The sequence below is a fragment of the Rhinatrema bivittatum genome, chromosome 3, assembly GCF_901001135.1.
Source record: "Rhinatrema bivittatum chromosome 3, aRhiBiv1.1, whole genome shotgun sequence".
Classification (NCBI taxonomy): Eukaryota; Metazoa; Chordata; class Amphibia; order Gymnophiona; family Rhinatrematidae; genus Rhinatrema; species Rhinatrema bivittatum.
Window position 1 is genome coordinate 377,450,542 of NC_042617.1, and position 15,085 is coordinate 377,465,626.

General features: G+C 45.1%; 1 protein-coding gene across 2 annotated transcripts in view; it reads left to right on the forward strand.

Annotated features, from left to right (window-relative positions):
• PHIP (pleckstrin homology domain interacting protein) overlaps positions 1 to 15,085 on the forward strand; it is a 944,985-nt gene that overhangs the window by 813,070 nt on the left and 116,830 nt on the right. For both annotated transcript variants that reach the window (XM_029595577.1, XM_029595576.1), the window contains exon 32: positions 5,411 to 5,486. In XM_029595577.1, coding sequence (XP_029451437.1) covers positions 5,411 to 5,486 — 76 coding nt within the window. The remainder of the gene's footprint in view (positions 1 to 5,410; positions 5,487 to 15,085) is intronic.

Consider the following 15,085-nt stretch of genomic DNA (forward strand, 5'->3'; position numbering starts at 1 on the left):
CCCAGTCATCTCGCTGGCCTCCAAGAAAAGAATCTAGACGGCCCTTCTATCTACAGAGTCGTTATTACCCTCCAGCATCAAGGGGCAGATCTACTAGGCCTCAACCTCCGCCACAGACGGGACCGGCTGCAGGCATTTGAGGCTTTTTCCAGAGACCAAAGCCATCTCTTCAATCCTCAATCAGATCTAAAGGTAGGAGGCCGAGTATCCTCCTCCTACAACCATTGGCTACAAATAACAACAGACCAATGGGTACTTGCAATAATTTCTCAAGGTTACCAACTCAATTTCCTCTCAACTCCAAGAGATTCTCCCCCGAGACCTCCTCTTCTAAGCAAAAATCACATAATTCAATTACAAGTAGAATTATCCACCCTTCTGAGAGCCAGGGCCATAGAGCGGGTGCTCCAGACTCAGCAGGGCAGAGGATTCTATTCCCGCTATTTCCTCATTCCAAAGAAAACTGGAGGCCTACGTCCCATCCTAGATCTCAGAAATCTCAACAAATTTCTGAAGAAAGAAAAGTTCAGGATGGTTTCTCTAGGCACCATGCTTCTACTTCTTCAAACAGGAGATTGGCTTTGTTCTCTGGATCTTCAAGACGCTTACGCTCACATACCAATATTCCCTCCTCATCGCAAGTATCTACGCTTCATGGTGGGTCATCAACATTTCCAGTACAGAGTACTACCATTCGGACTTGCCTCTGCTCCCAGAGTATTCACCAAATGTCTGGCAGTAATAGCAGCACACTTGCACAAGGAAAGTGTCTTTGTCTTTCCCTATTTAGACGACTGGCTCATCAGAAGTCAATCTCAACAAGGAGCTCTGGCTTCTCTCAGTTGAACAATTACTCTACTTCACTCCATGGGTTTTTTCATCAATTATCAAAAGTCCCATCTCATTCCGTCTCACCTGCTTCTATTCATAGGAACAGAATTGAACACCATCCTCTCAAAAGCCTTTCTACCCGAGGATAGGGCAGACACACTTTCCCTATTGGCAAACTTGCTTCACTCAAAGAAACAAGCAACAGCTCATCAGTTTCTAACCTTACTAGGCCACATGGCCTCCACAGTTCATGTCACTCCTATGGCAAGGTTACTCAATGGACTTTAAGATCACAATGGATCCAAGTCATTCAACCACTGTCTTCAATTCAAGGAACCCACCAGCTACATTCATCTCTACTTTGGTGGGCGAACGGGGACAACTTGCGCAAGGGCCTACCCTTCCAACAACCAGTCTCACAGATAACTTTAACAACAGATGCATCCACCTTGGGTTGGGGAGCTCTCATAAACAATCTCTAAACCCAGGGTACTTGGACAAAGCTCGAAGCAGCATTTCAAATCAATTTCCTAGAACTTCGAGCTATACGTTATGCGCTGTATGCGTTCAAGGACTGCCTTTCACGCAAAACTGTTCTGATCCAAACGGACAACACGGTAGCCATGTGGTACATCAATAAACAGGGAGGTACGGGCTCGTATCTCCTTTGTCAAGAAGCTGCACAGATTTGGGACTGGGCCTTGACACACTCAATGTTTCTGCGGGCCACTTATCTGGCAGGCATTCCCAACGTAGTGGCAGATCGATTCAGTCGTCAGTTCCAACCACACAAATGGTCCTTGGTTCCCTTAGTAGCGACCAGGATATTTCAACGTTGGGAACAACCAACAATAGACCTCTTTGCATCACGCCTGAATCACAGCGTGGACAAATTCTGCGCTCTGCACAGACAGAATCACCAACTGGCCAAGGATGCCTTTGCTCGCCCTTGGAACTCAGGCCTTCTATACGCGTATCCTCCAATACTGCTCATAACCAAAACTCTAGTGAAGCTACAACAGGACAAGGGGTCCATGATACTCATAGCCCCGTATTGGCCTCGACAAGTGTGGTTTCCCACACTTCTAGACCTCTCGATCAGAGAACCAATTCGCCTGGGTGTAGCTCCCACTCTCATAACTCAGGATCAGGGTTGGTTCCGCCATCCCAACCTTCAATCCCAATCCTCATCCCTATCCCTGACAGCATGGATGTTGAAAGCTTGATTTTACAAGCACTCAGTCTTTCAACCAATGTATCTCAAGTGCTTATAGCTTCACGTAAACCTTCAACACGAAAGAATTATTCTTCGAAATGGAAAAGGTTTACCGTGTGGTGCATGCAAAAGAGTATTGACCCTTTCTCTTGCCCCACAACTTCTCTACTAGACTTCTTATACCATCTTTCAGATTCTGGTCTCCAGACATCATCTGTAAGAGTACATTTAAGTGCAATCTCAGCTTACCATAACAAGATGGGAGATGCACCAATATCTATATATCCTCTTGTCAGTAGATTTATGAGAGGTTTAATTAACCTTAAACCACCAATTCGGCCACCTGTCACAGAATGGGACCTGAATTTGGTTTTAACAAGACTCATGCGTTCTCCTTTTGATCCCATGAATTCCTGTGATCTTAAATTTCTCACCTGGAAGACTATCTTCCTTATAGCCATTACATCGGCTAGAAGGGTTAGTGAGTTACAAGCACTTGTCACGTACTCACCCAATACCAAATTCCTACATGACAGAGTGGTTCTCCGTACACATCCAAAATTCCTTCCCAAAGTAGTTACATTCTTTCCAAGGCCTCATTCTCACCAAGGAGAAATGGGCCTTACATACCTTGGACTGTAAGCGTGCGCTAGCATTTTACTTAGACCGCACTGCAGTCCATAGGAAATCCACTCAACTCTTTGTATCTTATGATCCAAACAAACCGGGAAAAGCAGTGGGTAAACATACTCTATCCAATTGGCTAGCAGATTGTATACAGTTTTGCTATGAAAAAGCAGGCCTTCCTCTCCAAGAGCGAGTAAAGGCGCATTCAGTGAGAGCAATGTCAACCTCAGTAGCACACTATCGTTCAGTGCCAATTCTTGACATATGTAAAGCAGCAACATGGAGTTCTCTTCACACCTTTGCAGCTCATTACTGTTTGGACAAACAAGGACGACAAGATTCAGCTTACGGACAATCTGTTTTAAAGAACTTGTTTCCAGTTTAATCCCAACTCCTTCTACATCCAATCTACTATGCCTCATGCCTCATTTCAACAATAATACTTAACTGTTGCTTCACTACAAAATCCTATACCCTTCCCAGTACGGCTTCCGTAAATCATCCAACACAGAAAACCCTCCTCATCTCCCTATCTGATCACATCCTTATGGGCCTAGACAAAGGGCTTTCTTACCTACTTATCCTCCTAGACATTTCTGCGGCTTTCGATACCGTGAACCACGCCATCCTTCTAAACCGCCTCTCAGACATCGGAATAACTGGACTTGCACTCAGATAGTTCAACTCTTTCCTCAACAACAGAAGTTTCAAGGTTAAAATCAATAATAATGAATCCCCAAATGTCAAATCTACGCTAGGCGTCCCACAAGGATCTTCACTATCTCCTACCCTCTTCAATATCTACTTACTGCCCCTGTGTCAGCTGCTCACTAGCCTTAATTTAATACACTACCTTTATGCAGATGACGTTCAGATATTGATCCCCTTAAAAGAATCCCTCCCAAAAACGCTTACCTTCTGGGAAAATTGCCTCAAGTCCATTAACAACCTCCTCACTAGCCTGAACCTGGTTCTTAATGGAGCCAAAACAGAGATCCTACTGATAACCTCTGACAACTCGATCAATGCTAATCAACCACTCCCCATCAACCAGATCACTCAAGCAAGGGACTTAGGAGTAATCATAGATAATCATCTGAATTTAAAGAAATCAATCAGCAATATCACTAAAGACGGTTTCCATAAGTTTCAAGTACTGAAAAGACTCAAACCCTTGCTCCACTTCCAGGACTTCAGAACGGTCCTCCAGTCAACGCTTTTCTCTAAAACTGACTACTGTAACGCCTTACTTCTGGGGCTCCCCATCTCCACCACCAAACCTCTACAGATGCTCCAGAACGCAGCAGCAGCCAGAATCTTAACCAACACCAACCGACGTGCACATATCACCCCCATACTCCAAAACCTTCACTAGCTGCCATTAAAATACAGAATCCTACACAAAACAATCACCATAATCCACAAAACCATCCACAATCAACTCCCACTAGACCTTCATATCCCTCTCAAACTGTACTCATCCGCAAGACCCATCAGAGAAGCACATAAAGGTACCCTACAAGTCCCACCAACTAAATCCACCCGCCTAACTTCAACCAAAGAACGTGCATTCTCCACCGCAGGCCCCGTCATTTGGAACAATCTACCGATAGACCTTAGACTGGAACCCTGCCTTCCTACCTTCCGAAGAAAACTTAAGACTTGGCTATTCCTACAAGCCTTCCCCTAAAATCTACAAGGTCAATCCGGACTCTGCCCTACTGACGAGATGCTCTCACCAGGCCCAGTATACTTCATATGTATTTAACTTATAGTTTTACCGCTGTCTTTCTACTTCCTGGCTACTCTAGCCTCCCAAGTTCTATCTCCTTGTTAGATGTAACTTTGCTTGCTTTGACCTACTTGTTATTTGATTACCTAATTATATAATTATTATTGGTTTTTCATTTACTTAGACCCCTAGTTCCATGTAAACCGGTTTGATATGAATCCTTTTCATGAAGATCGGTATAGAAAAATGTTAAATAAAAAATAAACTGATTCAGCCTCTAGCTTGCTAATCACCCATATGTGAGGACTAGCATCCTGCTTGTCCTGGGATAAAGCAAAATTGCTTACCTTGTAATAGGTGTTATCCCAGGACAGCAGGACGTAGTCCTCACGAAACCCACCCGCCACCCCGCAGATTTGGGTCCGATACGTTATATTATTTTATTTTTGCTAAAGGTTATTGCTACATACGAGACTGAAGAGAGAGACCCCTGTGGCAGAGAATATCATGGCATGCTGGGCATGCTCAGTGGCCTCACAGGGCCAGTCAAAAGTTTCTAGAAACTTTGACAGAAGGTTTTCCGCAATAGGGCTCCATCAATGATGTCACCCATATGTGAGGACTACATCCTGCTGTCCTGGGATAACACCAGTTACAAGGTAAGCAATTTTGCTTTCAATTATGAAATTAAACAAAAATTAAAAACGGTATTCTTACTAATAAGGCTATCACCAAAACATGGTGTAGCGTAATGAAAAATACCAGACATCGGTTTACATAAAGGAAAGTACAGTGTCCTCTGTTTGAATTTTGACCTTTAAAAGTATAACAAAACTCCTTTCATTTCTAGGAGTGTCTGTATATTATTTTGAGATTCTTTGCTTCTCTGATGGTTACACTATTTTAAAGTGGGATATAATTATTGTATGGATTAGAGGGGAATTTTGCTGTTAGAGAAAAAATGAGTGGGTTTGTAAAATTAAAACATATTTATTTCTGTGCAGAGATCAGTCTTGCTATGATATAATTCCACTGTACAACAGCATGAAGAAGAAAGTTTTGTCAGACTCTGAGGAGGAGGTAAGATGATTGATCATACTATAATAATTTAAAAGTTTTGTCTATTATTAATCTGTACTGTTTTTAGTTACAATATCTTGTCTAAAGGAAGAAGAAATGTCTAAGGTCAAAGCACTTCCATGGGGTCCATATAGATCTGTTAATTTTAGAAAATGTTTCTCTGAAATTTTTTTCTTTGAATTTTATTTTAAACTGTCAGTTTGCTCCTGCTCGTTTTGGCTTCTATCTTCGTTAGAAACACAGCTGGGATCCTGGTGCCCCATTGTATGTTGTCCTTGAGTGATGACCATAATTCCCACACACTCTCCTAGGGGCTGGGATCACTGGATCTTAAGTATCTTCAGTCATCCTGGGGATTAGAAGGCATGACTGAGGATTTTCTGCATGGCAGTGCATAGCACAGCTACTGAGCCACCTGGCCATCCTTTTAGAAATTTGTGTCCCTGAGAACTGAAGACTTTGTCTTACCAACTGAGGATGCTGTTTTGGTATATCCCCTTATTGGAATATTGAAAAAAGTAATACTAAACATAAAATGGACTTCCAAGTTTTTCTTTTCTTCTTTCATTTTCCTCCTTGATGTAAATGTTGTCTTAACTGTTGGTGCTTCTTTTTCTCCTCTCTTTTCTCTATTTTAGGTGATCATATTTTACAATAAATCATTACATTTTTTTGCCCAGCATATTCCTTGAGAGAATACCTTTTTGCCTTCCTTCTGCACTTGGCTTCTAGGAAAGCCTTTCAAGAAACCAGTAGAAAATTATAATTATAAAGCATTATTACAGGGCTGAATTAAGGCAACAAGTGCTCATAGGCAGTGGGGGGAGGGGGGTGAGGATTGTTATCCTCCCCCTTCTCCCTACTGTTGGAAGGGCTAGGAACAACCTGCCTGCCAAAATCCCCTCTTCACCTCCAAGTTGGTGCCTAAAAATGAAGAAAAAGCAGTACAGGCCCTTCAGAAGCCCATGTGCATTGACGGTCCCTGTGATCCTCCACCACTTGCATGGGCTTCCATGGTAACAGGAAGCCCATGCAGGAGGAGAGACAAGACATCGCAAAATCCTTCAGCGTGCGAGAGTTGTTGAAAACCCATATTGCTTTTTCATCATCTTTTGTCGCCGCTACAGGAAAGAAGCCACACCATGCTTGCAGGCTATGATTTAGGCAAGGCAGTGGTGGCAATGCTCTGCCATCTATAGGAATATGACACCTGATGCAATTGCCTTTTCCTAAATCCAGGCCTACATTACTATTCAAGTTCAGAGTGTTCTTTAGCTTGTTTTTTGACTCTGATTTGAAATGATAGGAAAACTGGGATTAAAACCAATTATATTTCTTATATTTTTACATTTATTTTAAATAAAGGTGCCCCTTTTATTATAAGCAAACTACATCTTCTTGAGATCACACATCAACTGCTTATAAAATATAGTTCTGGTGCAGGAGAGCCCCTTTTCCTTTGAATAATAAGCCAATGAGAACTTCATTAGTACTTTCATAGACCCACAATTATAAAAGCACTCATATTTTCATACATGTTTTGTTAGTGGAGCTGTTTTACATGCTGCCCATTGCAGAATCTGCTTCTCATGCTCTAAGCCATGCAAAACAAGCCTTTTTCATCATTCAGCCAAACCAGTCTTAGAAGTCAGGGTTTATGCTCCCCTACCAGCAGATGGAGGTAGACCCCTCAGAGTTGTTGATAATCACCCCTTATAGGGACCTGTGCTTAGCTCTGTCTGCCTGGATTCTCTGTCTCCAGCAGGTGGTACAGGTGCATACCATGCTGTGATCTAGTGCCTGGCCTAGGCTAGGTGAGAAGAAATCTGAAAGAAGTTGGCTGCACTTGGGGCAACAGTCTTTGGATTGATCCTTTCTTAGTTGAGCAAGGCCAGATAAGAGGCTACCAGAAGGAATTCTGACCTGGAGTGAACTAGTTGTGACCTTGTCTAGTAGCTTGTTGTCTATTCTCCCTTCCCATTGCTCCCCGTTTTTCCTCCCTTGATCCATTATTGCCTCTTCCAGTCTCTCCACCCTATCTCCCCTTTTTCCTGAGACTTGAGGTAAGGCTCAGGAAAATAAGGACAATAAAGATTTTAAAAAATGTTCTTTTTCTTAGCATACAGACAGGTGGATCCAGAACCAGTGGGTTATGCACCTCTACCAGCAGATGAAGATAGAGCAAATCTGACATCACAGTATATATACTTCTGCAGTGATATATCAGCTCGCCAGTATTCTCCGACTCCAGCAGATGGAGGAAGTTCATCTCTCGATTGGAGATTGCTTAAAAAAATAATTTTTCAAAAGAGAAGAGAAGAATTATTCTCACTCTCCTGTGGTGATACCTTATGGTCCCTTCCTCAGTTGCGCAGCGGCAAAGGTCATTGCCATCTCACCCCCGCAGCTGGAGACCAACCTTATATTCAGCCGGGACAGGCTGAGCTCAGGTAAAGGGTAATTAAAAAAAAAAAAAAAAAAAGAGAAAAGAAAGGGAATTAAGTTGGGAGTTGTCCTGTTCCAGTCTCCGTGCCCATTGCGCCAATACAATGGTCATTCCCACCTTTAGGGGAGCTTAGGGGATGAGGACAGCCTTGGCGGATTGAGAAGCCTTTTTGGCTAGGCCTCGCTCTGAGGCTTGTCTTTTTGCCGCAGTGGCGTTTTTATGCGCCCAAGACTACCCTCTTCAGTTCTGTCGGTTCATGCTCATGCACCCAGCTGTGTGTCCAGTTGTGCGTCCAGGTTGCGTGCCTAGTGGGGCGTTTAGTTGAGCACCTAGTTAGGCGCATACTGGGGTGCTCAATTGTGCATGCACACACATGCACTTTTTTGAGCATACTATCTGTGCGTCCTGGGGGAGCTCAGTATGTGCGCTTATCGAGGCACAGAGTTGAGCACCTAATTTTTGGATGCCTAAATTTTGGGCGCCTAGTTTTTGCAGGGCAAGTTCAGCAAGGCACACTATTATCAGATGCCTGATAGGGCAAATTGACAAACTGATAGCACCCATGGCAAAGAAGCCTAAGCACCTTGCCCTATGTGTGCTTGTCATATTCGGGCATCCCAGCCTGGCGTTCCCTCTAACTTGTGTCAGCACTGTTTGAAGGCTTAGAGAGAATTGCCTCCCTCTGATTTTACTAAGCCTGGTTTTTCCCAGCCTGGTGCGGGAATGGAAAAGAGGTGTCACCTGATTTAGAGGCTCCCTTAACTGGTTTGTCAGCGGGGGAAGGTAGTTCAGTGGGCGCAGGTCCGATGCCCCTTGGTTTTGGCATGGATCTGCCTTTTCTTGGGTAGAAGTTTTTCAAGGACTGCAGTCTTTTCTTCAGCCCTGGCCAATTTTAACAGGTCAGGATCGCAGGCTGTGGAATCCCATATGCCTGGTGCTACAGGTAAGCGTTGGAGTACGCCTAGATCTGCCTAGATCTGCTGCAGGTCTCCCCAATAGGGACCCAGATGGCACAGATGTTGAAGCAAATCCTTGCTCCCTGGAGGATGGGGAAATTCCTCTAGCTTTGGAGCCATAGAGAAATATGTTGTGTTTCTTTCATAAAGATGAGTTGCTAGCTCTGATTTCCTAGACATTGAAGATGCTGGGAGTACTGGGGACTGAATCCATGTCTTAGCCAAAAAGAGATCCTATTTTGATTTCTTTGCATAAAGCCTCTTGTTTCTTCCCTATTATGGATGCCATTCAAGAATTGATTGACCTTGAATGGGGTGCCCCGAAAGCTAATTTTAAACAGGACACGCCTTGGAAGTACAGTACCCCTGGATCCAGCTGCAATAGAGCAATTGCGCTTTCTGAAGATGGATGAGCTTGTGTGTGCTGTTACCAAGCAGACGACTATCCCCATAGAAGGGGAAGCGGCCTTAAAGGATGTACAGGACAAGAGAATTGAGATATCCTTAAGCAGGCTTTTGAACCAATGGCAGTGAATTTACAGATAGCTTCTTGTTGCTCCCTGGTGGCTCACTCTTGTTTACTTCTCTCTCAGGAGGTCATTGAATCAGGCGTGCATTCTAGGGCAGTGATGGAACTAGCAGCCACCTTTTTGGCAGATGCGGGCTGCGATTTGGTCCGTACTTTGGCCAGAGGAGTGTCTTTGGTAATAGCAGCCAGGTGTCAGCTGTGGCTGAGAAATTGGTTGGCTAATACAACCTCAAAGTCTAACCTTAATGAGTTGTCCTTTAAAGACTTGCTCTTGTTTGGGAGCGAACTAGAGAAAATGGCCAATAAGTGGGGTGAGTCCCAGGTTCCTCTGATACCAGAGAATAAGAAATAGACGCCATGCTCCTCCAGCACAAGAGGTCGTACTGGGGAGTTCAGACGGGGTTTTTGACCGTTCAGAGGAGCAGAATTTAGAGGGCTCGACCTTTGGGTAGGTCTCACTTTTCTGCCCAGGCAGCTCAGACGGGACCAAGGCTTGGATAGTGGAGCCTCCCGAGCCTCCCTGTGAAGGTGCGCCAACCAACCAACCCCCGGGAACAGGAGATAGGATAAGAGATGGATATGCATTGCAGTTTCGCAGTGTTCCCTGGGATGTCTTCATGGTGTCTCCCTGCAACTCTCCACAGAAGAGATAGGCAGTGGGAGTATATGTTGTCAAGACACCTCAGCCTGCAGGCTGTGGTTCCAGTGCCTACGTCTCAAGAAAATACAGGCCAATATTCCATTTTTCATTGTGCTCAAGAAGGAGGGCTCTTTTTGCTCCATCCTAGATCTCAAAGGGGTTGACCATCATTTGCAGGTGACTCGTTTTCACATGGAAACCTTACACTCAGTGATAATGGTAGTACAATCGGGGGAGTTTCTGACGTCTCTGGACTTCTCAGAGGCATACGTTCAAATTCCCATTCAGCTAGAGCACCAATGATTTCTGTGTTTCGTGGTTTTGGGGCATCATTATCATTTTGAGCACTACCTTATGGTTTGGCCATCATGCCCAGAACTTTTTCCAGGGTTAGGATGGTGATGGCATTGCTGAGAAATAATGGTATTCTGGTTCACCTGTACTTAGATGACTGACTGTTTCGGGCCAAGCGTCTGGAAGAGAGCCTTCGGGTCTCGCGCAAGGTAACCTCCTTGTTGCAGGAGCTAGGCTAGGTGATGAACCTGGCCAAGAGCAAACTTCAGCCATCACAGTCACTGGAGTATCTTGGTGTTCGTTTTGACACAAAGCAAGGCAGGGTGTACCTGTCTGAGGGCCGCATTCAAAAGCTGATGGCACAGGTGCGCGTCTATTGACAAACACAATATGTCCGACAGTGTGGTCTTATCTAAAGGTACTCGGATTGCTGGCAGCAACCCTGGAGATTGTGCCATGGTGAGGGCACATATGCATCATCTTCAGCGCACCCTCGTTGGAACCCATGGTCTCAGGATTATTCGATTTGGCTCCACCTACTGATGGAGATCTCGTTACACCTGAAGTGTGGTTGCAAGCAGATCTTCTAAGAAAGAGGGTTTCCCTAAGATCACTGGACTGGCTACTACTCATGACAGATGCGAGCCTTCAAGGTTGGGGAGCTCACTGTCAAGAGCTGACAGCGTAAGGGCATTAGAGTACAGAAGAGTCTCTCTGGAGCATCCGTCGGCTAGAAGCCCTGTTGGCATGCTTGTGATTCGGCAACCAATTGCACGGTTGAGCGGTCCGAATGCTGTTGGACAATGCGATGACAGTGGCTTACATCATTTGGCAGGGAGGAACAAAGAAGCCAGCAAGTGTCGCAGGAAATAGCCCAATTTATGGATTGGGCGGACATGCATCTGGAGATCTCAGCCTCGAACATTGCAGAAAAAGGCAATGTAAGAGCCGACTTTCTTAGCAGTCAGAGTCTGGATCCAGGAAAATGGGAATTGTCAAACAAGGCATTCCAGCTTGTAATGGATTGCTGGGGCATTCCATTTATGGACCTGCTGGCGACTTCTCGCAATGTGTATGTTCCTCGCTTCTTCAGCCACAGGAGAGATCAAATGTCCTTGGGCATCAATGCCCTCATGTAGGAGTGGCTGGAGGTCAAGCTACTGTGTATGCCTTTCCCCTGTAGCCCATGTTGGGCAGAATAATTCGGAGGATCGAGAGTCACACGTGGATGGTGCTTCTGGTGGCACCAGATTGGCACAGAAGATCGTGGTATGCAGATTTGCAAGGGCTCCTGGTGACTCTCCTTTTAGGTTTCTGGCTCACAGGAATCTGCTTCAGCAGGGGCTGGTTCTTCATGAAGATCCGACTTGATTTTGTCTTACAAGTTTGGCCCTTGAGAGGGCTCAGTTGCTGAAGCGTGGATATTCTGCTGCAGTGATTGCTTTCTTGTTGCGAGTGAGAAAGTTCTCCACTTCCTTAGCCTATGTGCAGGTTTGGCGAGTGTTTGAGGCTTTGTGTGAAGATCGAGGAGTTTTCTCCTCATTTGGTTAAGTTCCTGCTCATTTTGGAATTTTTGCAGGATGGATCGAGTAAGGGATTGGCCCTTAATTCATTAAAGGTACAGGTAGCAGCTTTTGCCTGTTTTTGAGGTCAAGTGAATGGTGGACCCTTGTCGATTCATCCAGATGTGGCCCGTTTCTTAAAAGGAGTGAAGCATCTTCGTCCTCCCTTGCGGTTGTCAGTGTCTCTGTGGAGTCTTAATCTAGTTTTGGATTTTTTCACGGGGCCCCGCTTTTTGACCGCTGCTAGCCTTTCTTTAAGTTTACTGATCTTGAAAACAGTGTTTCTTGTGGTAATTTGTTCAGCGTATAGTGTTTCCAAGCTTGTCTTGCCAGGAGCCCGTTCTACAGGTGCCTCTGGGGGTGATACAGCTGCGTACGGTTCCTTTATTTTTGACACAAGTGGTTTTTGATTTTCACTTGAATCAGTTGATTTCACTGCCGTCTCTAGACAGGGAAAGAGATGCGGAAGAATATCTCATATTATGGCCCTTGGATGTCAAGAGAAATATCTTGAGGTATGTGGAAGTTTCTAAATCTTTCAGGAAGACGGATCACCTGTTCGTTCTCCATGGGGGAGTAAGCAGGGCGAGCTGGCATCACGGGCTACAGTAGTCCACTGGATCAAGGAGGTAGTCACAAAAGCATGTGTGGATGCTGAACAGCCATTGCCTAGTCAAGTTAGGGCTCATTCCACCAAGGTTCAGACAGTGTCATGGGCGGAGGTTAGATTGTTGACTCCTGTCGACATTTGACGAGCTGTGACATGGTCCTCCTTAGACACCTTTTCCAGGCATTACCGCCTTGATGTGCAGGCCCGGGATAACAACTTTTGCAGATGTGGTAGTGTTTGGACCTCGGGCAGCCTCCTGCCCTATTCGGGAGTAGCTTTGGTACCTCCCACTTGTTCTGGAGCCACCTGTCCATATGCTAAGAAAGGAGAAATTATTTTTTATCTGATAATTTCCTTTTCTTTAATAAGGACAAGTGGATCCACCATCCCGCCCCTGGCTGCCGGATGGTTGTACTATTGTCCTCCTGTGTGGCTGTGTGTTCCAGGGGTTATTGGTATGCCAGTCCTTAGATTAGTGTTATTACACTCCTTATCTTGGCTTAGTGTTAATAATCAAGTTTTGTTAGTTTGTCCACAGTTGACTTTTGCAGAGAATACTGGTAGGCTGATGTCACTGCAGGGGTATATATACCGTGATGTCAGCTTTGCTCTGTTTGCATCTGCTAGTAGAGGTGCATAACCCACTGGTTCTGGATCCACCTGTCCTTATTAAAGAAAAGGAAATTATCAGGTAAGTAGTAATTTTTCCTTTGTCAGCACTATTCCTGGAGCTAGGAGAGAAGTAAATAGGAGTCGATGAGTAGAAGTCATCTAAGCCACAGGGAATCTTGGGGATGATTTTTTTTCCCCCAGTATAGGGGAGGCATGGAAGGGCTGCAGGAGTTCAGTAAATGTGACTGGCTGTATATAGAATGCAGGACTTGCAGCAATTCCTCAGGGATGGTGTACTATGCAATAAGGGGTAGATTTTAAAAAGGTGCGCGCGCTACCCGGCGCATGCATTTGTACACCCGATTTTATAGCTTGCACGCGCTGAGCCACGCTGCCTTCCCCCGTTCCCACTCCTTCCACTAACCTTTTCTCCCCCTAGCCCTACTCTAACCTCCCCCCCCCCCCCCCAAAAATGTTTATTTTACCTTTTGTGCCTGCCAGCACACGATCCTTCAACACAGCGGCAATGGCTGCTGTGTGGGAGGCCTCTGGCCCCGCCCCCGGACCGCCCCTTTAATAAAGCCCCAGGACTGACACACGTCCTGGGGCTTTACGTGCATCGCCGGGCCTTTTTAAAATAGGCCCTAAGTGTCTGAAGGAGGACAGGAGTGTGTGGCTGGGAACCGCAGCTCCAAGGGGTTTGAGCTGCGTTGGAACCCACTCTGGCTGACTGCGGCCATTTTAGAGCCATTTGGTAGTGAAGAGGCAGAAATGGAGCCCTCCTGTTCTTGTGCCACCAGTGGCAGGAGAAAGACCAGACCCTAAAGAGGTTTCTCTGCTCAGGCGGAATGCCAGCCTTTTCTTTTTTATCTACTGTTTTGGGTGTAGCTCTGTGTTCTCTCTCCTCCCCTGAATTGTTTAGAAAGCTGAAGGAAGCTTTTAGCTTAGGAGTCTGTGACTACAGGCTCTTTGTCTTCCATTTCCCCCAAGGGGGAAGAGTGGGATGGACCTCCTTTTAAGGAAGAGAGCTTGTGATGTGGACAGAGATCTGGAGGAGGAGGGAAGATCTTCTAGATCTGGCTCTTCTTTCAGATCCTGCAAGGAAAGCTAGCAGAGAAAATAAGGGAGGAGGAGATTCGGTGATGATTAAGCTGTTTAAAAAGGAAGAACTGACTTCCTTAATTGTTAAATCCTTGCAAGAACTAATATAATTGATGAAAAGGAAGTTGAGGAAGATTATATTATGTGGGTTTAAAAAAGTCAGCCAAAGCATTTTGGGTTTAAAGATTATATTATGTGGGTTTAAAAAAGTCAGCCAAAGCATTTCTCCTGCATAAGGAGATCAAGGATTTGATTTCCATGGAGTAAGATACTCCAGATAAGAATTTTAAGGTGGGCAAGGCTTTGGCAAAGCTTCACTCTGTATGCAGAGGAGACAAAAACTCAAGACTCCTAAGGTAGATGACATTTGTGCAGTCACAAAGATGTTGCAGTCAAAAGGAGTATAAATGTGAAGAATGCTCAAGAGCAGATTAAATCTCTGTTCAAACAGGCCTTTGATGCCTATAGGCTGGCCTTGCAGTGTGCAGCAGTATTGTGGTCAGTTCATGTCTTCGTCTTTCTCAACATTTCAGGATGGTTCCATGGAAAAGGCTAGGTTGTGTTGGAAGAGTCGCCTCAAATTGAGTCGATGGCAGCCTTTTTGGGTGATACTTCATATGACCTTGTACAGGCCCTGACCAGGAGTATAGCTTCTTTAGTTGGTGCTCATCGCCTCCTGTGGTTGAGAAAATTGAGTGTCTGATTTATCTTCTAAGTCTCAGTTGCTAAAGTTTCCTTTAAAAGATCTTCTCTTTGGAGAAGATCTTGAAAATCTGGTTAAGGTCTTGAGCAGTGGTTCTCAACCTTTCTAATGCCGTGACCCCGCAATACAGTTCCTCATGTTGCGGT